We start from the raw sequence: 27,548 nt of genomic DNA, 5'->3' as shown, positions 1-27,548 counted from the left end.
ATATCTCAAGGATGAGTGTCAGGAGGATGGGGCCAGACTCTTTTCAGTGGTGCCCACCAACAGGACAAGGGGCAATGAGCACAAACTGAAGCACAGGAAGTTCTGTCTGAACATGAGGAAGAACTTCTTCCCTCTGAGGGTGGCGGAGCACTGGAACAGGCTGCCCAGGGAGGTTGTGGATTCTCCTTCTCTGGAGATATTCAAGACCCGCCTGGACAAGGTCCTCTACAGCCTACTGCAGGTGACCCTGCTTCGGCAGGAGGGTTGGACTAGAGGACCCACAGAGGTCCCTTCCAGCCCCGAACATTCTGTGATCCTGTGATTCTGTGATTCTTTAATTGCACTTTTGGCAAAGAGTTGTTCAATGAGATGCTGCTGCTTCTTTTAATGAAGTCCTGGGTCTCCTTTGGTTTGTTCAGGTTTATGCTGAGGAATGGTTTTTCCTCCCACCAGCTGTGTGCTTACATCCATATTCTTGTAATGCTCACCTACAGAAAACCTGGGATGGCCTAGGTGTGTGTTTGAGGTGTGGTTTGTAAAGCCCAGTAATATCAGCTGATCAGGTTGGGAAAACCAGATGGTTTTGTCACACATGAGCCAAAGAAATGACCCGAGAAGGGGCTGACGGACCCGAAAGCTCGCCTGTTTGTTCCAGCTCAGTCAGCTGCTCTCGTTGGCGTGGCCAGACCCGCAGGCTGGATTTTGACACAAGCCTGGTTCCCAGTCTGTGCCGCCCAAGCTGTGCTCTGCGCTTCAGCCCGAGCTCAGCCGACGCCTTCCTTTCCGAGGGGAGCCGTGCGATTTGCACCCCTTCTCCCGGCACCCAGACAGCTCGCTCGACCTGCTGAAACAACACACACCCCCCAACACCCCAGCATCCCCCTCGAAGGGATGCGGGAGAGCTGCTCCTCTCTGGCTGGAGCGCTGCCGCCACCTGACGGCCACCGCCGCGGGGACAGGGACCGGGACAGAGACCGGGACCGGGACAGGGACAGGGACACGGCCCGGGGCTCTGGCTCCCTTCCCGGGGTGGGTGTGGGGGTGTCTGCCACCCGCACCCTGGGCTGGTGCTGCCCGCACAGCATCGCCCCGTTGCACCCCTCTGCTTGAACAGCCCCGGGAGAGTCGATTGCGTGGCACCAACTCTGTGCGGCTCACGCGCTGTCTCCGTTGCTTCTCGCTCAGCGTAGCTTGAGGTGCGCCGTTCCAGGAGTCGCTGGAAGATGCGAAGCCTGCAGGTGGAACAACTTCGGGTGCCCCGTAAGCCAAAAAGGGAGCTCTGGGTGGAATAAAAGCTTTCATCTCAGTACATGATGTCTGTGGTGGTTTTGTTTCTGTTAGTCGGTTTCTTTTTCCTGCAGCTTTGCCAGCCACAGTGGCATATTCAGCATCCTCCTGCAGCGACGAGCAAGCCAGCCTTTTGCAAAGGAATTTGTATTACCACCTGCCGAAATTCCTCTTAGTTTGGCCACATCTCTCTGGCTCGAGGCTCTGATGAGGTACCTCGGGTCTTTCCCTGCTGTTGCTACTTATTTTAAAGGAGGTGGTCGTGCCAGAAAGAAATGTAGCGTTTCAATATAAGCCTCTAATACCCTTTTAAAAAAGGAGAGGTGAAAGATTTGCTTACGTGACTAATATTCTCCACAGCCTCAGTGTCCTGACTTGACAGCAGCTGATTCCCAGGTGGGCAGTGACTGAGTATATGCCAATACCTGTGCAGGAGAGCAGCGTGTCAGCTCGGAATTGTGTGTGGCAGGGAAGCAACATATTCTTTTGCAATGTATGGGTGTGCCAACCAGTAAAAATCACAAACCCACACTGGTCTTGCAGTGGCAATAGCGCGCTGTAACTGCGCTGACCTTGGAATGCGCCTCAGAAGCGTCCCCAGCGCTGTGAGGCAGGAGCATTAGGGATGAGACAGCTGGCTATATGAGCTAAGAAACACACACATACCCACACACCCTGCAAGAAAGGATGGAGCCCTCCCTTGGGCCAGACTCTGCTTTTCCTTTTGGTAGGAAGGAGAACACCTCCAAGCAGGTGAGGAATAAGGGGGTGTCCTCCTTCTTTGACATCCCCACTCCTCCTGCAGGTCCGGGAAAATAAAGGAGGTCGCTCTGCTTCCAGACCAGCACGCCTCAGGTTTTCGAAGGCCAGCATATCTCTCCACAGAGATGGATTTTATGATTTTTTTTACAAACCAGTCAGCAGAAGCCTCTACATATTTTCCAGATCATGTGCAAATGTGTGGGAGCTGAAGGTCAGGCAATGTGAAAGGACAAAAAAGCCATTTGGTGATGGGTAACATGTTCTCACTGCACTTGCAGACTGAACCCTCAGCTTCTGCAAAGGCAGCCATCAGGGCAGGATCTTATCCTTACTTCAGCATATATATTATCCTATACCTCCTCCCCATAAATCCTGGCCTGATAGAAATTCTCTCACATCATTGTTAGCTCTGCTAAAAGAGATAAAATTTTATTCCAGCATCTTCAGATTCAAAGGGTTAGAGGAAAGGTCCTAAAAGGACTATTCTGGCCCCCCATATCTGAAATGGCAGGTGGGATGAGTCCTTCCACATAAAAAGTTTGGCCAGAGCATGAAGCGTGGGTTGTACGGAGCTGCTCCCCAGCACTTGGCTGCTTCTTGATCACACAGGCACACCATTTTTTCACATCGGTCCGTCAGATTATCTGCAAAAGAAAATGTGAGTGGAGGATGAGTGACTCTGTATTGGATGAAGGCACGAGACAGTTTTAAGAGGCACAATTCCCTAATAAAGCAATTCATAGGGAACAGAGGCTGTGGGAGCAGGACGAGAGCAGGACAAACACATTGTGTTGTGTGTGGATCTGACCCTCCCCTGTCCTTTGTCAACAGGTCTGAGCTTAACTGTGACCAAGACCATCAGAAAGTAGCAGCAAAATCTAAACTGGCAATGCACAGAGCGCTCCCCACTCCTAGAGCTGTGTGAGCAGTGGGGGTTTAGTTCAGCGAGCGAAGCTAGAAAAGAGAATTATTTTAGCTTAGCCTGAGCTAAAAGTAATCTATTTTCCCTTTTAACTCCTCCCCCTGGAAATCAGACTGATATCAATAGAAAAAATGCTGCTTTAAAAGGAAGAGTCTCCCAGAGCAATGTTCAGAAACCTGAGGATGTAGGACCCACTGGGTATCCTTCACTTGTGCTTCATGAGTTGCTCTTACATCTCTCTGATCACAGCAGAGGAACCAAGGAACTGCACAGCAGGGTCAGGTACCTGATTTTTATGAGTCAGAAGCTAACGAAGCTTATCAAAATCATTTGTATGGAACTATTTATAATGCAATTATAGGACTACCTGACTAGGTGAAGACCATAAGGAACATCAAAGCAGCTAGCTGAGGTAGCTACATTGCAAATGACTGATTTTGGGTTAATGAACCCAAAATATATAGGTGGCTATAATGCAGCCATTGGGCTAATCTTATTTCAAAGCACAGTGCTTTGTTTGTTTGAGGCTGCTGCCATAGATTATCAAACACCCACCAAACTCCACACTAGGCAAAGTCTGACGTGTGACTTTACGCCAGTGCACGTGGGCTTTGCTCCAAAACCAACTGCAATGAGTATAGGAATCCTTCCAGATTTCACTGGACGTTGCTGGATCAATCTTGTATCTAGTAAATAAGAAGACCCCATATTTCTTAAGATTTTCTGAAAAGAATCACTTGTTTACCAGTAAAAGGTATTCCAAGGGTCCCACTGATGGGGACTCCGTGCTAAGTCCATTTTTCCCTTAGCTCCCAGTCCTGCCTGATTTTCTCCTTGCCCCTCTGCTCCTGGAGTTCTGCTTACGCTGTGCCAACCGCTATTCATCTAATGTGAGTACGAGAGTCTAGCTTGGCAGTCATTTCTGCTAGAGCAGAATGATTTTTTCTATATTCCAGATATTTATTGAATGGAATTTGCCTACATATGATGGAATATCTGAACTGAAAAATATGCGTTTGCCCATTTTTTTCATTCTACAGACAAAACTGCGTAACACTAGCAAAAGGTGGGGAGGATTAGAAGTGAGATATTTTTTTCATATCAAAACAGTTGGCAGAAAATATCAGTCAGCTACGGAAATATGGGTAAGCAGGAAGGAGAGCAGTTACACGTTAAAGCAATACATTCCCTAGCCAGCACTTTGTATTTAGTAAGTTGTTCTGGCACTTGGAAAAGAGCAACTCCAGATGTGCTGTGCCACATCCCATATCTGCTGGCAGATTTTTGGCTGCTGGAGAGGCTGAGGACTGCACCGGTGGAATGTAGTCTTAATATACAAGCAAGTAGCTTTGATACTATTGGAACAAATTTTACTCTCACATGTTTCTTTTCAAACTTTTGAAGTGTTCTACAATGGAGTTTACCATCAGGGACTTTTTGGAGACTTAGAAAGAAAAGTGACAAATTCTAAGACTCAAGTCATCTGGCGCATGTCAGAACAAACTGGTGCGAGCCACTGATGGGCTGTGACTGTGCCATTCAAGTTCTTCTAGATTGGGTAACAGCTGCAGAGGTGAGCACAGCTGACACTCGCTGTACGCCTGTGGCACTGGAGAGCATTCGACGCCACAAGTTTCAAAATCCCCGCTGGAGCCCTCAGGCTTTAGGCTGGAGCTCCACACGAGGAAAAGATGCAGGCTGGCACCCTGTTTAACCTGTCTTACAGACACGCGTAGCAGCACAGCTCTTCTCTAGCAGCACGTGTGGTACGTAAAGCAGCAAGCAGTCCTGCTGGAGGGAGGGCCAAAACTGAACCATAGAATCATAGCATGCTTAGGGTTGCAAGGGCCCTTTAGAGGTCACCTAGCCCACCTCCCCTGCAGTGAGCAGAGACACCTTCCACTAGACCAGGCTGCTCAGAGCCCCATCCAACCTGGCCTTCAACGCTTCCAGGGATGGGACCTCCACTACCTCTCTGGACAACCCATTCCAGTGCTTCACCACCCTCATGGTAAAGAATTTCTTCCTTATATCCAGTCTAAATCTACCCTCCCTTAACTTAAAGCCATTGCTCCTTGTCCTATCACAACAGGCCTCACTACAAAGATTGTCCCCATCTTTCCTATAGGCACCCTCTAAGTACTGAAAGGCCACAGTGAGGTCTCCCCGGAGCCTTCTCTTCTCCAGGCTGAACAGCCCCAACTCTCTCAGCCTGTCCTTGCAGGAGAGGTGCTCCGGCCCTCGGATGATTTTCATGGCCCTGCCACAGGCAGACCACCCCTGCCGCAGTGGTCGCAGGCACACCACTGCACAGCTTTGGGAAGGTGTTGGTAGGAGCGGGTGTGCTTAATGCTGGTGGGCAGAGAGCCTCCGGGGAGGCATCTGCATCCTTGCCAAACTGAGATGGCTTGTCGGCTCCATGGTCCCCACTCCCGCTCTTCAGCCTGGGGAGGACTCAGGTTGCCTGGGACGGGCGGTGCTGGGGCTCCAGCCTTCCTCCCAGCTCCAGCTGGGGACTTCTGGCAAGTTGAGCGATCCAGGCAAGGTGTGGACAGAGAGCTCGGAGGAGAACAGACGTCGCCCAAAGCAGCTCTGAAACCAGCTCAGCATACACAAACCTACCTCTGAGGCCCACGAAGCCCTTTGGCCAGCCCAGTGCCTGTGGAGAAGGGAGCGAAGCAGACCCAATGCGAGCCAGCATTTCCTTACCGCAGCGCACGGCGTTCTGCTCACACGCCCACCGGTACGGCCGCACCTTGGGGCTGCAGCCTTCCTTCTCTGCCTTGTCGTAGCAGCAGTCGTGCCTGTGGCAGCACCTGTGGGAGAACAAAAGGTAATGGCTAGGCGTCCTCCTGTGTCCTGCACCTTTTGCTCAGGGGTGTTCGCACATACTCCAGGAGTCCTCCACTCACGCACCGGTTGCGACAGCAATGTTTGCCCCAGCGTGTCAGTAAATTGTGGACGAATCGAGCCTCCTGGCATCTCTTTGAAAGTTCACATGGCTCAGGAGCTCATTCACGCCATACTTGCTCCCACGACCACTGTGCTTCTTCCTCCGAGCTTTTGCCCTCCCACTCACTGAAACGGAGCTGAAGCATTACTGTGAGGTGCATGATCATGGCTCACCTGCTGAGGCTTAGACCCCTCCCAGAATTTAGAGATGGGATGTTTTTTGCCTTCCTCAGCATCACCAAGCAGCTTCCTCTCTTCAGTTCACCCAGGCCTGCCATGTGCTCTTTGGCCCATCCAGTTTCTGAGGCTACAAACTCATCAGTCTCAATGGTGGGATCTGTATCTGTTAACTTCAGATCCCTAAATGTAAACATCTACATCTGAGGCATTGAGCTACACTCCCTTCATGCAGGTGTGGGCCACAGTTCCCCTTGTACTACAAAGACCTGACACAGGTGAAAAGCATGGAAGTGCAATTGCTTTTCACTGACCGTAGAGGGGGCTGAGGGTGACTATCTCAGCTGATGATAGCTGTCCTACAGACTAGGCAGTGAGATAATTCCCACTAACGATTACTGCAGAATTTATAGAAAACTTGACCCTGCTTGAATTTTATTCTGGTCGTTCAGTGACTCAAAACGTGCCAAGAAAAGATTCAGGACATAGAGAGGTCCTCTGCCAGATAGCAAAGGTTATTTCAGCAAGAATGCGAGGTCAGAGGCTGGAGCCAGAGAGGAGTGATCTCCTGCATTTCCAGAAGCTGTCCCTGAAAGGTCACAAGGACTCTACAGAGAAACCGCTCTACTAATTGGGAAGCATTGAGGCAGGCTGACCTTCGGGGTAAATGAAGAGCAAGCAGCTTTTAGAGAAGCTCTGAGTCCTAGATGTGAATTCCCTCAAGAGGCTGATGAGCTGGCCAAAAGTGAGCATGGCTGTGCTGGCTGCCCATAGATTACCAAATCCAGTTGAAGACCTTGATTGTTATCTTCAAGACCTGAGGCCAGTGTACCTGAAAAGCCAGTAAAAGTCTGGGATCCACCATTATATCCCTCTGGAAAAGTGGAACAACCCTGCAAGAAGGATAAAGGTCCCTGTGCAGCAAGCAGGGCTTCTCTGAGGACGTGTTGGAAGCTGCCAGTACTGTACCCAAGAGTTCAGCAACATAGCGAACTTCATCACCTTCTGCTGCAGGATGATTTTGCCCTTTTAGAAGCTGGTTTACGGATTTGAGGGCTGGTGGGCTGCACGAGGTGACAAAGCCCAGGAAAAAAAAAAAAATTCTGAAGTGCAAAGAAGAAGACTCACCGCTGATGCAAATTCTAACAAAATCCCTGGAACTAGATCAGGTGAATCATGTGAAAGAGACAGGAGAATCAGAGCAGTCAGATCAAATTCAGCCTTCAAGTAAACCCTGTGATTACACACAGAGTGGATTTAGTCTAGTGTGCTTTCCGTACTAACTGAGCTTCTGATTTAGTAGTTCAAGTAGTAATTTCATCCCACAGATGAGTCTGCAAACTAAATGCCTATCTTTTTCTTGGCTTGCAAAGGTGAAACCTGTGTGACGATTACAACCAGACTACTCATTGCATTGTGAAACCTAGAAATGTAAGTTAGCAGTAGCAGACTAGCATCTCCCTTCATGCCAGCTCCTCACAGGACTTCAGAATGAGATTAAGCCCTATGGGATATGCATGCCTAGAAGTTTTCCCATGAGGAGTTACAGCAATTGCTGTAATTGAGAAGAGCTTATTCAGCCCATGGAACCAGTTCTTTTGGACATGATGGCAGTAGCAGTCTGTGGGTCAGATCTTTGTTGGTCCGGTAACACCTCGCTCCTGGGCTTGTCCTGAAGAAGTTAGAAGCGAAAGGCCAAAGGAGAGAAGGATTTGCAGGCTTGTGGAAAGTGTGAAAGTCTGAGCTTTCTCCAACGTTCGAGTCCCTGTGCAACGTGTCATACGATATTGCAGGATGGACTACGGCACTGAGCTACAACTGGGGCATGTCTCATCTAGAGCAGTTGCTGTAGCCCGGGGCACCCTGGCTAACATACCTGAAGCTGCAGCACAGCCTCATCCATCCTCAGGGTGATGACAGATAGCAGAGCAGGCCCATCATTGGTGTCTCATATATGGGACACAAAGCACAAGAGGCCATGGCAGAGAGTCACGGATCAGGCTGAGCTGAGCTGGAGCGTCAGCTGTGGAAATTGTAGCGTTTGTGAAGTCTGGGGGGGTGAATCAATAGTCATATTGGTAAAGCTGGCGTCAGCGATGGAGGAACGAGGGGAGGAGAAACAACGTGAAGGTAGACGGGCAGAGGGAGGAGTTAGGAGCCTGAGTGCAAAGGGAATGAAACTGCTCTTCATAGACAGCCAGAGGAAACAAACAGAAGAGGTAGGAGAAGTGAGAACGGATCTTGGAGGGGGCAAAAGATGGTCTGTGAATCAGGCAAGGACAAGCAAATGAGCAGTGGAGAGGTGTGCTAGCTAGCTGTGAGAACTCACTGCTCCTTAGCTGCCTTGGCAAAATCAGGGGGATTGCATAAATTCTGCAGGACCACAGGATCTGGGGCACAACTCTGCTTCCCCTTACACCAGTTGCTCCTGATGATACCCATAACTGCAACGGGCTGACACGTAGCTTACACCAGCACAAAGCGAGAAGACTTTGGCTCATTTGCAAACATCTCTTTCAGATGTGTTGAAAATACTGCCAGGGAATGAAGGCCGAGGAAACCTATTGTTGTCCTTTGCCACGTTCAGATGGTCCCCTCCTGTCTGGAAATGCCCTTTCCTGCACCTGGGTCAGGCTTTTAATAATCTGCTAACGCTCGTTTAGACCAACACAGAGTCAGCCAACACTATGGCCAAGCAGTAGTCAACAGGTATGGAAAACAAATACAACCGTGTCATCTTGTTAGTAAGCAACTTACTCATCACGGCTGGGCTCCAAGACAGCCCTGATGGCTACAGATGGCTCTGGCTGGCCCGCAGGGATCGGGTGGCCAGACCCCTGCCGTTGAGTAAATGCCACTAAGGCAAGAATTTGTCACCTTAAAAGCACAGCCACCACTGTGTGTCCTTTTGTTTTGCCTTAACTCAGCAACTGAGGGGAAATATTACTCTTCCTTATGAGTTTTCCAGGACTTCGAAGAGCCATACACGCCACCCTTCCTTTCAGAACGTTCGGTGTTTTCAGGGAGATGCTGAGCACCTTCAGGTCCTGCTTTACAAAATGGGTGCTGCAGCAATCCCAGCCAACAGAAAGGGGAAGGAGAAACAAACCCACTGCCTTTATGTGCAAGAGATGCCATTGTATCTTGAAGTGATGGGACTGTGAGAGTGGAACAAAAGGGAAAAGGTAATTACTGACAACCTCCATCAAAGTCAGTGTGTGGAATAAACCTTATAAAGGGATTACGTGCTCGATGGCTTTTTTTGTTTTCCTGTAAAAGAGAGGTGCTTAGGCGCACTCTAGCCCTGTCTAGACAGATTGACTGAATTACTCACAAGAAAATTACTCCTTTTGTAGAGGGTCTCAGTAACAAACCTAGAAGTGTCAAGGGGATGAGTAATTTCAAACAGTGTTTGTCACTCACAGCCAGTAGTTTTGCCACTCCACTTTTTTTTAGAATGGCAAATGTGGAAAATAATGTGGTCACTGTGACAGGCATGGGCTACTCAACCACACCGATTTTTGCAGTAATTCTCAGTAACAGATATCAGAAGATTCCTCTAGCAAACACAAAATGGAAATTTTTAGGGCTAAATCTAGTGGGGCATTGCTAATTCTTCCTAGCTAAGAAACTAACTAAAAACCTTGCTGGTTCTTTTTTGCAGCCAACCGTAAAGGATCAAGCTGCCTTTTTACAAACTATCTGATGTTTTGAGAAATTTCCAGTTGCAGAATCCTCCTTTTCTACTGTTAGGATAAAATCCAAATCCCATGGAAATCAAGCGGCAGCAGAAACACTGGCTGATGAACGCATGGCCATGTTTTCCTCTGTCTGCTTTTCAGGAGTGCTGACCACTCGCATCTCCCAGAGTCACCTAAACTTTGGGGTCACCCGACGTCTATGGAAAACAGCTTTTAGGTGACTCCGCTCAGCCCTTTGGTAAAAGCACTCCAAGTTAGTGAATTCATGTTTTACTTTAAAGGCCTCTCATAGTCCTGAGAGTTGGTAAAGACCTCACAAAAATAACAAACACGTTTATAGACACTGCTGTAGGTGGTGAGAAGCAGGTCAAGAGGTATTACTGACAATTTTTTAAAAATCTCTCTACACCTGACAGCTATGATACTTTGTAGGCAGTTACTCATTATTTGTAAGTCCCATACTGACCTCTTCATAGATGAAATGTTTCATAGGCACAAACCAGGGATGTGAAGTGAGGGCTTTGGGAGTGAAACTTCTCACTGTGTGAATGAAGACATCTCCACTAGTTTTAGGGGACACTTGCTCTTTTACACCCACAGAGGAGTGAGCCTTTAACTTTGGTGTCTTTTCCTCTTTTTTTTCCTTTTTCTGTCCTGCCAATTCATCAAAAGTTTGGGTTTGTAGCAATACAAAATGTCTGCAGTGGCTGGATATTCTGGAAAGCTTGGTTTCCTGCCCAGTGAGCTGCACGCTGCCTCCACCGCTGCTAAAAGCAGCACTTGCTTATCGGGAACACCTGGGCTGTTGACTGCAGATAAACAGATAGACTTTGTCTTTGAGGTTTAAAACCAGACAAGACTACAGATAACGGGCTCAGAGCACACAAGAGTCCATCATGCTCAAGATTTACATGTATGCTAATGGCAAAGTGGAAGAAAGAAACCTTTGATTGCAGCACCTCCGAGACTCATTGCTTTTAGCCTCAGGAACAACAAGCACAGCATCTTCCCCACTGGCAAGGAAGAGGGGAAATAACACCACGCTCTACCCTGTGGTTGTTCTTCCTTTATTCAGTGTGAACTAATAGGCAATGAAGGCAACAGGTTTGACTACTCCTTGCAATGATCTGGATTTCCTCCAGGGGATAAACAGTGATATTCCCATCACTGCCATTTTTAGGACCCGGGTGAAGTAGCCCTCCAAATACCTTGGTCACACCCCTATTTTCAGGCATGGCTTTCTCTCTGTGAATAAACTTGCTGCTATTTCAGGAAATCATATTCTGGTTCCTCCTTCCTCTGTCCCACACAGTACAAGGTCCCAAGAGCTCTGCTCTCATCCAGAAGGTGGTTAAACCCTCAGACCCCAAGCGATATGTGGGTCCTTGCTCACAGTTCCCCAGGACTGTTCATATATACCAAGTTCCTCCTCCGCAAGTCAATGACAAGTCCATGGAGTCACAGGAGTATGAACAGGGAAGGCTGGGGAGATCTGCACTGCTTCTGGGCACGCAGTTGAGGTTCTTCTTACCAGTCTGTTTCGTCTTTAGGCCAGCCTTGTCCTCCCAGTCCACAGTAGCATCCGTAGCCAATATATGCCAAGGGAGACCGTCCCGTGCCACACGATATAGCTCCTGCCAACTCGATGATTCCTCGGGTGTGCAGCGAATGGGATTTTCCCAAAGCACCTTTCCAAACTGCAAAGACAGGACACAGCTTCGCACAAGGATTAAACATGCCTGACGTTGATTTTCTTAAAGGGGGATTTTTTTGGTCTTGGTTGGGCGCAGCCTTGACAATCTAATTAGTCAAGACATTGACCCTGCAAAGGGGAGTCTGCAGGGCCCTTACCCGGGGGCTGGGCTATCCAGGAGGCAGATACAGAAATACCCGAGCAGGGTGTTTTTGCAGGGGCTCAGGTCAAGCAAGACGTACTAGCTCCGGTGTGCTGGGGTGTGATTGCAGCTATACTGCACCTGGGAGCAGTGTGCCCAGTTTTGCACACCACAGAGCCCACGCTGCTAAGCTTTGCAGGGCCTGTGCCAGCACCATGCAGAGCCAGCCGGGTTCCGCTATGTCCCAGAGCTCCCAAACCTGGGAAAGCTTCCTAACTACGCTGTGGTCCCAAGTGGGATGGGAAGCAGCAGAGGACAAGCACACAACCAGACCTAACCTGGGCTCTATGGAAAAGAATGAGGTTTCTATGTTGCTCAAGATGTCTTATATCACCCGAGTTTCCCCTGCTATTCAGGATATTTTAACCCATTCTCCAGATGGCAAAGAGCTGACAGTACTATTAATTTGCGTAGAGGGATAGCTACAAGTCCCTGAGCTTTTAAGGTGTACTTTGTCAAGGGTAGAGTGCCTACATCAGCCAAGATGCAGCTTTCTTTTGAGCGTTTGGAAGTGCTGGCAAGATTTACATCTGCTTCCGTTATTACATCCCATTTAAGTCATAACATCAGGTTGGCTGCATTAATTCAGAAATATAAAAAAAGGAGCTCTGTGTCAGCTGAAGTGTGCGGCCGGCCACCCACACCCGTCTGGATTTTTTTGAGTTACAAGTCTTTCGGTGTTGTGATTTCACGTGTTAATTTGCAGCTTTTTTAGAAACCACAGACTCTACCTTGCAGCAACTGTTACGGAAACCAAGAGTACCCTACCCCTAATACTCCAACCACCACGATGCTCAGCTGCAAATGTTGATGCTTATCGTGTTACTGATAGCAACAGATAGGAGTATTTATTGCCTGGGTTTACTGTGAAGGACCAAGCGTGCTTTGCACTGCTCCATCGCGCACGGCAAAGCTGCTCACCAGCAGCATCAAACCCCCCGGACCGACTGCCCAGGCCACCCGCCCGTCCCCGCCGCGCACAGCCACCGCAAAAGGCGAAGCCTGCCAGAGCGGGGGGACGTCGCGGCCGGCTGGGATGGAAAGGGGGTGACGCCTGGGAGCTGGGGACCGCCGTCGACCTGGCTTTGCCACCTGCCCCTGGCTGTTGTGGCACTCTTGACCTCTTCAAAGTGCTGTGCAAACACGGGCTAATTAATCCCCTAAACCACCCAAGGACTCAATACTATTATTAAAACGGTGGCTTTCCTTTTAAAACCTGGCCTCTAATCCCCTTCCTTGGGCCTCTCCCCATGTCTCCTGGGCTGGCTGGCCCTCCCAGCCTGATCCAGACCCCTGGCGAGGACAGGGAGGGTCTCTGCCCGTGGAGGACGAGGCAGGGCTGTGCTCCCCCTCTGCAGCCCGAGCCCCCAGCAGGAACAAGCGCTTCCCTCGGCCATTTTCGCCCCGGCGATCGATCGGTACCTCGGGCTGTGCCGGCACGGGGTTTTGCATGGCCTCCTTATGCTTCCCAGGGCATTCCTTAGGGATTAAATGCACATTCCTGGAAAAGTAACCGCACTGCTCACCTAAACACTGCCCGAGTGTTCAGGTTTCGTGCTAAAAACACATTAGACGGGTGTTATTCCAAACTAAAGAGACAACCTGTTTCCCTTGTCTAAACAGCAGGGGCTCTGGAGTTCGGAGCAGGCTCAGCTCTCAGGCACCCCAAAGGAAATCACAAGCAGTGAGCTGCTCTGGATTTTGGGTTAAAAATCATGCTTTTTCAACCTGTCGCAGTTTGCAGACCCTGAAAGTGTTCCAACTGAGACAAAAACTTCTTTGTAGGCATTCAAGCCTCCTGACGAGCAGCTTGCGTATTTTTTTTAGCTGTCTTTCACTGACCTCTTAAGCCAGGACTGCTAGACTTGGTCCGTTGGCTGCTGGCTGAAAACTGCCGAGGCTGCTGTAAGGACGCTGCACCTCACCCAGTAGAAGAAAGGCCATTCTTTTGAGGATATCTCTGAGGATCAAGGAACTGTAATTACAGTGCAGAGCTGCTCATGAAAGCGGAGAGAAAGCCCCAGAGGGAACTGAGTCCAAAGCACGGTGCTTAGGGCTGCACGCTCTGCGAGAGCTTGAAATAACGCGGGCATCCAGGTGGCCTCCGATGCTTCTGTTTCGCTCTTTGAAAGCTGGCTGGGTTCTGAGCTGACGGCGGGTTGCTGCAGCTGAGAGATCAGCCCCAGCAAGTACGTTTCCATATTCAGGTACGTGGCTAACAACCTGACCAAGGACTGAAATTGCTTTCTCTATGCTGGGCAGCCAAGCCAGCGTGACTGGGAAAGCCTTGAAAAAACCCGAGTCTCCGCAGCAGCCTGCATTTCGCCACATCTCCCGTAAGCAGCACTCCAGTCGTTAGCTACGCGGCTAACGGGCTCCTTAGCAGAGAGCGTACCTGCGGGGAGGTGAGCGGAGGTGGGTCCGACAGCTGGCGCTTTCTGTTGCCTGCTTAAACGGCCAGCTGGTGCTGTAGATGAAGGCAACGTTTTGGGTTTTATTTTCAATCTGTATGCAGGTATAACCTCAGACCTGCCAGCTGAGCGTTGTGTTGCCTCTGTGTGTAGAGGCTTTACGTTAGCAGGCACTTACGCCTTTTTTTAACAGGCTTTTTAAAAATTTATTTTAAATTCAAATTAATTGAAAACTGCTTACTCCACGGTCACTGGTGTAAAAAAAGGGTGTTTCTAGGGAGAAGCACAGACACCAACAACTTTGCAGCAGAAAGCTATCCAAGAAGAAAACGACCCATGTTTATACAGCCCCAGCTCCCTAAACCACTGGGGAAGCGAAGCAGGCAGGCAGCTCACTTAAACAGGCCCTTGCTACAAAGCTGAAAAGAGTCGAGTAGCGCTTTTTTCCCTCACTCTTCCAAACCACACCGAGGTGCTGGCTGTGAAGCCGGCAAAGCTGGCGGCGAGGGGAGCGGCTGTCCCGGGACGGGGGGAGGCAGCGGGACGGAGAGGTGATACTCACCTGCCTGAAGCAGCATCAGCATCAGCAGCAGGCGGGAGCCCATGGGCAGCTCGCTCCCGTGCTCCGGTGCGCTGGGGTTCGGCACGTCGCCACGCTGCCAAGCCAGCCGAGGTGCGGGTGTGCTCAGCAATCCTCCCGCGCTGCCGCTCCAGGGTTTATATACACATGGCTCTGTGCCCGTCCGGAGTGAAACACCCTCTTCTGCGACCTCCCTGAGCCCCAGCCCAGGTCCCCACAGCAGACTCCGTGCTGCGCGGGGAGAGGGCGAGGGCTGGCTCTGTTTGCCCAGCATAACCTTGGGGAGGGAGGGGTGGCTGGAAGGGCACTGGGCTGGCGGTCCCCGGGACAGCCCCAGACACCCAGGCACTAAGCCTTGCTCCTTCTTTAAGCTGTTTGCTTACAGACCCTGGTTAACCTCTGAGTAGCTGCGGAAAAGGGAAGCCTGCAACTGGGCTCTTTGCGGCTTGGCCCCGCTGCTGTGGCATCCCCTTGGCAAGGATTTTCTCTTTTTATAGATCCCTCTTTCCAGGGCATTTTTTTTTTTTTAATTATATTATTTTAAGACTGATTATTTTTCATGTTTAAAAAAGAAAAGACAAAACTATAAAAACCCAACAGAAAGACTACTGTTATGTGCAGGTACCTAATTATAAACTGACAAACAGGGCTAATTCTGCACCACTCCCGAGTGAAAAATACCCTCTCGGCCTGCTGCTGCACCTGGCCGAGACCAATCGATTTCCTGAAGGCTCGTCGGTGTGTGAGTCCCAGCCACGGCAACAGACCAGTGGCTGGGGACAGCCCCCCGGAGCCAGCCATGCTCTGGGAACACCAGGCAGCTGGATTGGCACGGCGGCCTCCCTGTCACGCAGCCGCCGCTTGCACGGGGCAGCGGGCGACGTGAGTGGCAGGGATGGCCACGGTTGTGCTACCCTTTGGGGTTGAAACAGCTTCACCCAGCCCCCCGGGGCTTTAAAACTCCTGCCTGGCTCGGCACAGCAGCCACCCGCCTTGCTGGGGTCCAAGCATCTGCCCCTTCCCCGGTGGGGCACGGCGGGCAGGGCTGGCTGCTCCGCTGGCAGAGGGAGAGGAGGGGGAAATGGCCGCCTGCCCCTTTCCCTCCACAGCCCGGGCCCTTCTCAGCAGCACCCCTCGCCCGCGTTCCCCAGGGCAGAGCTGTGCCTCTCTTCTTCGTGGCGTGGTTTTAAATATTTGCTTGTGAAACACTGGTACGTGAACCAAAGGTCAGCGGCGAGTCATTTGCGGGGCTGCCTGCTGCCGAGACCAGCCCCACCACCCTGCCAAGGCACGGCGTGCACCGGCTGCCCCCGAGACAGGGCGAACGAGACGGCAGGGTTAGGCAAACCCCGCAGCAACTGCGTGCCCGAGCCCCCGAGCCCGTCGGAGCCCCCATAACGGGCCATGTGCTGGCGGCGGGCGAGGCGAGCGCGACGTTCGCCCGGCTGCTCCGTGCCCCGGCTCCTCCGCTGCGCCGCTCACACCCCCGCCCTCAGAAACTCCCCTCGGTAATTATACAATTACTCAAGTAATTATGCCAAATCCTGTGCATGCGAGCTGCTGCTGGCTAATATTTAACTTCAACAATACAAGTTTGCAGAAGGAGGATGCTGGAGGGCGGGTGCGCCGTATTCGAGGGCTCGGCGGATGCACGTCCTCGCAACGGGAAGTGCAAGGAAGGCGGCGGCAGGCTCCGAAACACCTCGCAGGGCCTGGCTGAAGAAGACGCCCTGTTAGAGCAAGGTCCATCCCTGACAGACACCTGGCAGGGACCAAGGGGGAGTTGTGAGGAACCTCTGCAGATGCTTCACGGGATTCCTGGGGTCCTCAAGCCTGGGAAAGCGCCTTCAAGTGCCCAGAGTGTCTGCTCTACAACTTGGATTTATGAGAATCATTTCGGTTTGAAGAAACTACATTTAATCTTGTTCTTTCAAAGTTTTCCTCAATTACAAACCTGATCAAAGAAGGCATTATAAATTTTCAGGCCACCATTTAATTCTGTTCAGCCCTGCTCCCTGCCCCCCCAAATAGCAGATAAGGTTTCTGTCCCTCATTCAGCAATAAATACAAAATAAAGAAATACAGGCCCCTTTGATAGCCAAACATATCTGCAGTTTTGGAAGAAGCTTTCTGCAGGATATTAGGGAGGGATGCCCAAATCCAGCCTTAAAATGGAAAGCAGAATGAATGTCTTGTCTCCTTATGATTGTTTCACACTGCTGACTGGTCGAGTTTGTTATTCATCTGTGCAATTACTGATTACCGTTGCCTAAGTTAATCAGCATATTTATTAAATAGTATAAAGTGCTAATCGTGGTCTTACTACATTATGGCAAGTGCACTGGCATTATGAGGCCATTTTTATTACTATTTAGGGAAACAAAATGAGTTCCCTGATCCCGCCGCTTCACATGCTTTTTGCATGTTACCTCCTTGAGCTCCACTTCTCGCCAGTTGCAAAAGGCAGCACACGAGGGTGCTGGATATCGTCTCAGCAAACTCAGCTATGCAGACTGCTGGCTGTCTGAAACTGCGTAGGGAACAAACTTACTTTGAGCCTCAGGTCACTTGCACGGGCAATCAACCCGTACTGCTGGAAGGCTATTCCTTCAGATGAGCTAGCTCTGTTGAAAACAGAGCTTGGTTTGCACCACCAAAGCAGCTGGCCCTCAGGGGTGATACTACCTCCTGCTACCTTGGGCTCCTTATTGTTGAAATACACTACTAGGGAAAAGTTTTCAGCTGAAGGGGAGAAGAATCTATAAGGACTCCATATTTTTTAATGACGTTTACCCGATGATATTGAAGATGTCAGATGTTCTTGTAGAAGCTGGGCTGTCCTTCATCCCACGGAGGCTGTTCTTCCTCAAACAAAGTACCCAGTCGTCTCTGTGGGTGCCACCACCAAACACAAGAAGAGCTCTCTGGTCAGCACCAGCAGATTCAACGACGTGTTTGCCACCCAGGCCAAGGGCTTTTCCCACAAGGGGCAGAGGAAGCTTTTCTGCAATACTATGGGCATTAGAGGTTCCCTAAAGGACCTGCCCCTCCAGAAGACTGGTTTATTAGGAGGATGACTAAGGAGACTCAGAATGACAGTTTGGGTAGTGGGAGTTGGAAGAGAAAAATCACTTCTAAAGGGAAACAAACCCCACATTACCTGTTCTGAAGGAAAAAAACCACCATATCTAAGACTGCCACGTGATTTGTGGTGATATCACCAGCTACAGAAGCAATAGAGTATCAACATATTAAGTAAACAGTCTAATACCATCTTGCATGGAAGGTCCGTCCATGCTTTAGCAATGATACAGGAACCCCTGTCAGAGACAAAGCTGGAAGACCCAGGATACCTGTTCACACCGAGATCCATGATACTTGTTTTGACGTGCCAGCGTTTTGAAGTCTGTTGTTTAAATTCATGGGCAGTCCTCAGCTGAGCAAAATTCCACTTTTCTGGTTGCAAAGATAATGTAAATAGAGGTGTGTTGGGAGACAAAGGAAGGGGTGGCCTGGGTGGGGAAGGCGTAATACAGATCAGGAGCACATAAAATTCTTACTCCACCTTTGCAAGTACGTATCAACCCTGACTACTGTAGACCACCATCCTCACTCAGCTCGGCCAGTATCTTCCAGTGTTGCCTACCTATGTAGTCAGCTGTGCATCAAGTCATCTCCTCCAAATGCCATCTACTTTAGGTTCTCGTTTCCCCATTGTTCAGGCTTCATTTTCCTTTCCTTCAATTGCTAAAAGTTTTCCTGCTTCTGCACTTGCCATCTCACACTACTCTCCTTCCACCTCTTGGTCCCAGCTTACCACTTTCACCTAAAACATCATAAATAGCTTGAAGACTCATGCAGGTACTGTCTCAAGCCTCAGGTATGAACAGAGACAGAAAAGTGCTTTTTTATTGAAGGCCTCCATTCATAACAGCAGTCATAGAATAGAATCATAGAATCGTAAGGGTTGGAAGGGACCTTAAAGATTGTCTGGTTCCAACCCCCCTGCCATGAGCAGGGACATCTTCCACTAGACCAGGCTGCTCAGAGCCCCAGCCAATCTGGCCTTGAACACTGCCAGGGAGGGGACATCCACAGCTTCTCTGGGCAACCTGGGCCAGAGCCTCACCCCCCTCATGGTGAAGAATTTCTTCCTAATATCTAATCTAAATCTGCCCTCTTTTAGTTTACAGCCATTCCCCCTTGTCCTATCACTACACACCCTTGTGAAAAGCCCCTCTCCACCCTTCCTGTAGGCCCCTTCAGGTACTGGAAGGGTGCTACAAGGTCACCCCGGAACCTTGTCTTCTCCAGGCTGCACAGCCCCAACTCCCTTCTAGATCATGGAGCACTTGGGAGCTCTGAATCTCCCATTTTTAAGAGGACAGGCAATCAGAAACTTCCTGAAGAGAAGGAGATATATGTTACGCTATCTCCACTTTGTTATCCAGATGGCTTTATTAGGATGCATTCAGTCTACAGACTAGTGTCTTTTCGTTTGATACTTGAGTATATAAAGAGAAAGGCAATAACCGGCTAAATTTTAGGTGGTGTTCCCACTCCTACAGGAAAAGTGAAATCAAGCATTCCCTGAAGGTGCTACAAGGATGATTTGCGATCTGCTTTTCTGTAGCCCTGTTGAAGGCTGGCCATGAGCTCAAGCTTACTGCTGTAGATTTGTTAGGAAGGGCACTGGACAACAAGGATTTGGCTGCTCTCTTTTCTTGACATCAACCAGCGCTGCATAGGGCAAGTTTAGTCAGCTTTTGTTAACCCCTACAGAGACATATGATTAAGCTTATATTTATTAAAGTACTCCATTGGGAAATTCTTCTTTACTTAATTTCCCCAATCAAAATCTGAATTATCAAGCCCAAGTTCAAATACTGTACTCTGCTTGCACAGTTAATACTGTTTCACAGGCCCTTCAAACCTTCTCTCTATACATGCATTACACCCCTGTGCCAACATGCGTATTTGCCTCTAATACCTTGGTTTTGTTTCATGACTCATCACCTCTTCACTGCTTTGGAAATTGTGGTCTTCTGGGTTTCATACTTGGTATATAAAAAGGTTTGGAAAAAAAGAAAAGGAAAAAGCGTCAGGACAGTCGAAAGATCTCCACCTTTCCAGATGAAAAGAGGAGACAGCTCTACAGTTTGTTCTGCTGGAGAGGCAATGCTGTGAGCTGGTCACCGCGGTCACCTAGCTGGTTTGTGTTTCTCTCCTGTCTGACCAGCCCCAAGCTGAGGGCACTCTGCATGTGCTACATCCCATCTTCAGGCTTCGTGCTTGTAGAGGGTAACTGGTTACATCTGTGGTCCCAGTGCCAGTCCTTTTCTCCCTTCCATGGCAAGGATTTATCTGATGAAAGCCTGTACCTTTGTGCCCGAGGACAGGTTAGGTGAGGGCTGGATGCTGCTGTGCTCTGAATGCTGAATAGTTCAGCGACGTACATGACCAACAGCCCTCAAGCCATAGCGAGGAACTGCCAACACGGGAAGCTCCCAGCCACTGAGACATCTCCTCAGGTCCCAGTAAAACTGCCTCTTTCATGCTATGCAAATAATCCTGACTAGGCTTTTTGGTTATGATTTCATGTCATATAGGAAGATTTCAACCTTTACCTGGCTCATTTGACAGTTTCTCACACCAGTCCTGGTACTTACAGTAAATTTAAGACCACACTGAAGGACACAGATAGTGTAATTGAAATTGTAAATGCTAATTTATCATTAGTATGTTGCTGGAACGAGATAGCGGGCTGTGCCTGCTGAAATGCCTTATCACCTCACTGATACCAGTCACTGCTTGGGAGTGCAGGACTTGACCCAGTTGCCAGCACACCAAGAAACTGCCTACAATAAGAATGCTTGTATAGTCAACAAGAAAAAGATCTGCAGTGCTAAAGCAGTGGGTAAATTCACACAGGGTGTTTGGCCTTCTAGGCTGGGCAGCAAAGAGTAGGTCAATTCTATACAGCCCTAGTTAAAATGGCTACATTCAACTTCAGCACATTTTCCCACATTTAAGCCACTCATCCTTCTCACTTTGCTCCATTGCATGTTTGGAAGGTGTGTATGTTCATTGTCTCATTTTGCATCTTGTGCCCATGCATATATCCCACTAGACATCAAGTCTCTGATCTCTGTCAGTCATATTTGCACAGTAAGCAGCACGCGTCTCTGCCTGGAGGCATTCTTCTTGTTCCAAACAGCTCCACTATGCGTCGCAGCGAACTCCCGAACTTTCTGACATAAGATTTATTGAAGGTTTCAGTGTTTTCATAAGTGATGATATATTGGACACTCAATCCATAGTGATATTTTGAAACACAGAAGATGATGGAAGAACAAGTGTGAACACTGGTAAAGCTCACGCCACTTCTTTGCCTACTCACAGTTTCTTCCTCACTTCTGCCTGGAAATTAGCTCACAGGTGGCTTGACTGATATTTACTTCTACTTCTGTTGCACCGAGGACATAGATTTATTTGGTTCTCATATTCTCCTGTTGGGGAGGCAGCATATTACAACATCACAAGAGCTCCAGACACGTGGACTTTTTGTGGTGACTTTTCCAGACTTGTGCCATAGACCCTGGTGATGAGCAGGTCTGCCGTGTATGATCTTGCACTTATTCCTCAAATATTTTCGTTTTGGTTTGTTGGATCCTTCTACAAGACACAAGAATCATTCAGCTAGTTGGCCTCACAGTCATACAAACTCTCATGGTAGATGACATTCTAATATCGCAGCTACTGTGCTCTGAGGGTTCATATATTCCCTAAATCAGGTCTCCAGGGGCATTCTCAACCCCTCTGCCCAGTTACTAGCATTCTTAACACGGTAATGGAGAACTCTATCCAAATTGCTGATATTCATTTTTGGCACCAAATTGTAAGAGTGTCATGGCCTTTCCCCAAATCAGATCATATTTCTTTCCTTAGTTTTGGCAGTCGACTCTTTGGGGTGTTTTGTTTAAATTATTTTGGCCTAGGCAAACACACATCTTGGCTGAGTTTTCTAGGGCTGTCACAGCTGGTTATCCGGCTTTATGTACTGCAGGACAACGATTATGTCTATTTACTTAATTTCTTCCATTACTTTGGAAATACAGATTTTTTTTTTTCTTCTTCAATAAGTACTCCACAAAGCTCTGCTAGAGTGAGTGACACAAGCAGTCTACTTCTTGGAGTAACTTATTGAGAAGACGTTACTTCTTTTCTTTCAAAAACTTTTTTTTTTTTCAGCTTTGCTGCAGAAAAGCCAAAATCACATGCATGCATGTTTTGCTTGTAGATCTACTGAGGGCATTATTTGACACTGGTTTAGTAAGTTTAACTGTAAACAAATACATTATCAATCAAAACATTTCTCAGTAATCTGTATTTCCCGATATTTTAACCTTTATACTTTTCCTTGGTATTGCAGTTTGGCTTTCCCTGGTAGGGTGATAGTGAGGCCACTGTCTAGTTTAAATTTGGCTTGGCAAGTTTGCTGTCCTCTCTTGCACAGCGCTGAGCACCTCTTCACACATTCAACCGCTGCCAAATTGCGTGTTTGGTGCTCTGTTTCCTGTTTGTATAGGGAGCATTTTTTCTGAGACTGCTACTGAACTGATTTTTTGCTTATCTGCACTATGTTAATGCCAGATCTGACCAAAATCTTCTTTTCTGAGTCACTGTTTACTTTCTTAAAAACAAAAAAAAAAGATTTTATTTCATTTTCTTCTCTGTGTACCTTTCCTGGCTACAATTACTGTACTTGGCTATTAGAAGAACATTTCTGAATTTGCATTTCTTAATCCCTACATGTGGGATTGAGGAGATTGCTTCAAGTCTGAGTTCTTGCTCATTGCTGTAGTTCTGTACTTGTACATTTATTTTTCCTTGTAGACTCAGGGCTCCCTGTGCTGAAGTATCTCTGTACCATCACACAAAGCTGTAACTGGAAGCCTGGTATTAACAGGCTAATGGCAGGGTGCATTGTGAAAAAGTAAGGATTGGAAATGTTCAACTGGCTGACACTTTCCCTGCACCAATATTTTCATAAGTCTTCATAGGATAAAGCCTGAGACAAGGTGATCTGTCAACCTCAATGCACTATGACAATGTACAAAGCAATGTAATCCCAGAGATTAAATGTGGTGGTGCAGTGATCTCTGAGGAGACATCTCTCCTACTTAGAACCATGTACTAAGATTTTTTTTGCCTCAAAAACAAGTAAAAACCCCAAACAAAACAAAGCCCATAAAGCTGAAAAACCACAACACAGTTTCAAAACAAATTCCCCACACCACTGACTCTAGGTAAGCAACAAAGTCCCAAAGTTTATCTTTATTTTTCTGTAAGACTTAGGGCAAGACTTTGACACAAAATTAACACCTAACACTAAAATCTTATATTTAAAGCTCTTAAATGTGTGATCTGGTCATACCAGAGTTGAACTCACAGCATTTCCTTGTAACTTTTGAGTATGAGAGCTACTGCATCGGTTTCATATACCTCAGCTTCATATACCCACAAAGCACATAAAGTGCCCACTAACGTCGTATTGAGATGGCAGCAACTCTCTTCAAATCTGATTATTTCTAGTTGGACCCAGATTTTCTCTCTGGGCTTAACTACTCATGAGTTTAATGTACTTACCTCTTCATTACTCTTTCTCTTCTTGCTTGTTAAATTTTGTCACTATGAGAAGATTTGTGCAGTGTTCAATAACACGAGCTGGAAAGAGTTCAAAGAACTCATCTGAGAAAAGCCATTTGTAGGTTGGAAAGGACCTTACTTAAAAAATAAAGACAGAGAGAACAAAGGGGAGCTCAGGAATGGAGCACCTCTGATAAGAAACAATGAATACAGGTAGGGCAGAATCTATTGTTAGAAAAAGAGTATGATGAGAAAAATTATTTCCTCTTTGAAAGATAATTCATTCTGTCTTAAACATCAGTAACAATGAAGAAATCTTGCTTAACTAACCTCATTTTCAGAGGCAAATTTCAAAGAAGTTTTTGGGGAACCAACTGATAAGTACTTTTGTGTGAACAAGCTCAAGAAGAATACTATCTCAGAACAGATATTAATATATCACTAACATGAAGCTGCTTTCTTTCCTGCACGGCCGGAAGGAATATCAGCTTTATTATTTGCAGTTCAGATTTATTTTCCAAACCTTGCTTTTGTGAAGTTCTCCGTTATCTCTTACTGCTGATGTTTTCCCTTGATTTCTTTCATTTCAGCATGACTCAGTGTAACAAACATCAAAAAGAAGTCTCACTGCATGTCAAACTTCTGTTCCTATTCTCCTATTTATGACAAGTTTTTAATGTCACTCCATAGGAACTAATTCATCAATGACTAAAAGAGAGCAATTCTGGGCTACAAACAACAGGTACGCGGAGTCTCATTTCAACCCTACAGGAAAGGCCGCAAGTGGGACAGGAATCTAATGCAAAATGCACTGTGAAGAGTGAATCAGTGACTGCTTCTTCGTTAGACCAAGTGACCGACTTCCTTGAAATGCTGCGCCAAGGTTCAAAACAGTTATACAGATATGACCGAGAATTTTACAGACCAGATCTGCATGGCATCACTCAAGCCTCTGCAGGATTTCAAGGCTAAGCTTTTGTTTGTTATAAAACCAGGAGGAGCAATTCCCAAAGCATTTCATTCATTCCTTGCAAAAATCACCTAAAGAATTCCCAATGCATAATACCTCCCATTCATTGTACAATAGTGACACAAATAAGTAAAAAAAAAGGGTACAATGATAATGAACTGTAATCTAGACAAACGATTATTCTGTTTAGTAAGCACCTGGGTGGTGATGCTTACTGCAGTGGAGGCACTAACAGAGTCCCTGCCCTCTATCAGGCCTCTTCACAGGAAACTTCTAAGAAACAGCATTTCAGGAACTTTGGCTTGACTTGGACAATAGATCCTAAAGGGGAAGGAAGGACAATAATCATAAATACATAGACATCATAGTTTCCTCGGGCTTGTCTCATTCAGAAACAAGATCAAATAAGCTTCAAACTAAATACACCTCAAACAAATGCAATAAACAAAAATTTTAGGAAAGTCTAAGTAAGTGACTTTTTGGAACACATTTTGAACCAGTGTCTCAGGTAAAACAAGTAGTCAGATCTTCACTGAATTCCACAACACTCATTTGAGGGTCCATGCTCAACTACCTTTTCCAGCATTGGTATTTCATAAATTCTGTGACAGAATAAGCCACAAAAGTCCCTCAGAAACGATATCTCTTTGTAACACTCAGCAGATCAGCCCTTGGGTAGGTGGAATTTTAGCTGAAGATGGTTTGAACAAGCAACATGACGGCATAGGGCTGGAAGGGACAAATAACCATCTAGTTCAGGATGAAGCATGCCTAGACCAAGGTTTTTTTCTGTCCATCACCTTAGTTCTCCTTTACTACAAACCAAGCTGTACCTCCTGTCCTGTCACCAGCGGATGTGGGGAACTACTAGCCATTGTCTGTATCTATTCCTTTTGTAAAAAACATTAGTCGCCCCACCCAGAGAGTCCTTCCTTCTACTAAATGGCTCCACTGCTCCCTATCTTCCAGAATAGGAAACCTACAGAAAACATTACCTGTGCCTGAAATTCATCTTCCTGAATCTTCATCGGTGACTTTCTTTGTCCCACTTATTTCTCACTGCTTCAAGTAACTCTCAGGATTTTTCCTTGGGTCAGGGAGCTTGAAATTAGCGATGTCTCTATTGAAAACCTTCCTTTCAGTGAGAACACAAAGGTGACTCCCACAATTTTTAGAAACTGTAACAGCTAATCTAAAAATTACCAGCAACACAGGAAAAACCTGAGCTGAATTTATGATACAGACCCTGAAAAAAGGGGGAAGAAATTCCACACAAACCGTCTTTACCTATAGACCAGCATCGTTGCATTGTGCATGACAGCACCATGGGGGTTTTCTTTACTGCTCAATCAGTCGATCCCTGTTTCCCTGCCACCTTTTTGAATGTGAACAATGCCCAAATATCAAGAAGCTGTCAGCTCCCTACTGGCATCTCCTGGGGTGAAGATGACCCAGGGTATGGAGCGTAACAGAAGCAGACAGCTGGCAGGAACAACAGCTCCTTTACTCCAGACTGTACTACATAAATCTTTTACTGCAAATTAAGGTCTTATTTCTCATTCTGTAAACACTGGATGTAGAGAATTTCAACCATAAGCTGAGCACCTGGCAGAGCAGAGCCAATAGCATCCAGGCCACGTTAAAAAGGGTGTCAGTGTTTTAAAGGCATCCAGGGCCATAGCTACATGCCCTCAAACGTTCCTGTGCCTCACATTTCCAATTAGCTGGCTTTAGGCTTCCAGACGCACCCAAGTGGGTGTGCAACAGGGCTGTGGAAAGACTTCAGGCCCTCTGAGTATGACCAGTCGTGTCTCTTCAGCATGCAGCTGGTTTATTTCTTGTGGTAAAAGAGGCTGTGAAAGGGAGAGAACAGAGAGGGGAGAATCAGCGCAGGAGCTGGGAGACACAAGCAAGGAGATGCAGAAAGGGAATAACAAGTCTGTTGCTTGGATGATGACACTCCTGTCAGCTTATGAAGGTGGCTGGAGGTAGAACACACCTGTCTGCTCCAGAACAGGTTTGGCTTCCTCTCCCCGTAAGGCTACATGCGGCTTTGTGCTCCCCATAGAGGACAGCCCTGGCTGCTACAGTCTCCTCTACAACCCCAGGGCTGCAGAAGTCACCGACTGTTGTCCGCGCTGTCCCTGACCTGGCTGACGCAGCCGTCCAAAGGGTGTTCCCAGGCAGGTCTGCAGCATCTTGAGCAGAACAGCGAGGCTGCTACAGACCCTGCCACCCTCTGCCCATTTTCCCACTGTGGCCCGGGCCTCACTCGCCAGCTCCTCCTGCCTCACCTCCCAGTTCAGCACTGGGAGGCAGGGGCAATTCCGCCATGAGCATCCCACTAGTGACACCGTTTGTGATGACCTCCATCATTTGTGGATGGTAATCACTTTCCAGAACTCCTTCAGCGAACTCAACAGCTCTAGCTGCTGATGCTTTGTGTGGAAATCAACATCAAAATGCAAATCAGAACTAGCTAGTTGAATGGGTCACTTGAGTGCAAGACAAAAGTGATTTGTTTGCAAAAGAAACCACTGCAACAGCCCCAGAAAGCACTCGGGAAGCAGAGCTTATTTCTGGTGAAGACAAACCCCACCCCTTTCTCAACCAAAGCAATGAGGGTTGGAGAAATGACTTGGGTAACGTCATGGAGATCGCAAAATCACCCACACGAGTAGTTTGTTTAAATTAGAAAGTCAGCAGTGGTAAGGGAACACAGTCCACTGCAGGGCTGAGACCCAGGAAAGATGTGGAGAAGCTGTGGAACCTGTTCTCCAGCGTCTGCTATCAGTATCACCCGTGGGCAGGATGGCTCTGGCAGAGCTGAGGCATCACAGAAAATGAGCACCCGCTCTGCACTGCCACCCCAGCACACTCCTAGTCTCATCCAGCCAGCGCTCCGAAACACACACCGGCTGGGTGATTCACTTGTAGACTCAATCAACGATTAAATCAACATCAGTGTAAACATATCAGATGTTCAGGATGGTCAGCTTCGATGCTCTTTACATGTGTTTGTCAGAGGCAAACCCTCTGATGATGAGGGATGCTTCTCAGGGAATTTACACAGAAACTAATGTAAAAAAGTATTGCTGTGGTCACTTAGCCAACAGTGTCAGCTACCAGACTGCAGAGAAATCTCCCAAAGAATCACATTAGCAATAGGTACAAGCTGTACTTGGCCTCAGAGGAAGGAAAAAGCCAATTGTTCAGAGCAGTATGGATTCGGCAGCTTAGCC

The 27,548-nt window shown here is 47.8% G+C and overlaps 1 protein-coding gene across 1 annotated transcript; it reads right to left on the bottom strand.

Moving 5' to 3' along the window:
- Positions 1-2,529: 2,529 nt before the first annotated feature.
- On the bottom strand, positions 2,530-14,712 carry LOC104333896 (phospholipase A2). The gene is made up of 4 exons (XM_009939466.2): positions 14,670-14,712; positions 11,333-11,498; positions 5,681-5,787; positions 2,530-2,693 (listed from the first exon to the last, which is right to left on the bottom strand). The coding sequence occupies exons 1-4, from the start codon at positions 14,710-14,712 to the stop codon at positions 2,530-2,532; spliced, it is 480 nt and encodes a 159-aa protein (XP_009937768.2).
- Between the last annotated feature and the right edge of the window lie 12,836 nt (positions 14,713-27,548).

This window comes from Opisthocomus hoazin, chromosome 1, assembly GCF_030867145.1.
Source record: "Opisthocomus hoazin isolate bOpiHoa1 chromosome 1, bOpiHoa1.hap1, whole genome shotgun sequence".
In the NCBI taxonomy this organism is placed as follows: Eukaryota; Metazoa; Chordata; class Aves; order Opisthocomiformes; family Opisthocomidae; genus Opisthocomus; species Opisthocomus hoazin.
The sequence above is the reverse complement of the archived record's forward strand: the minus strand, read 5'-3'. Positions and strand labels throughout refer to the sequence as shown.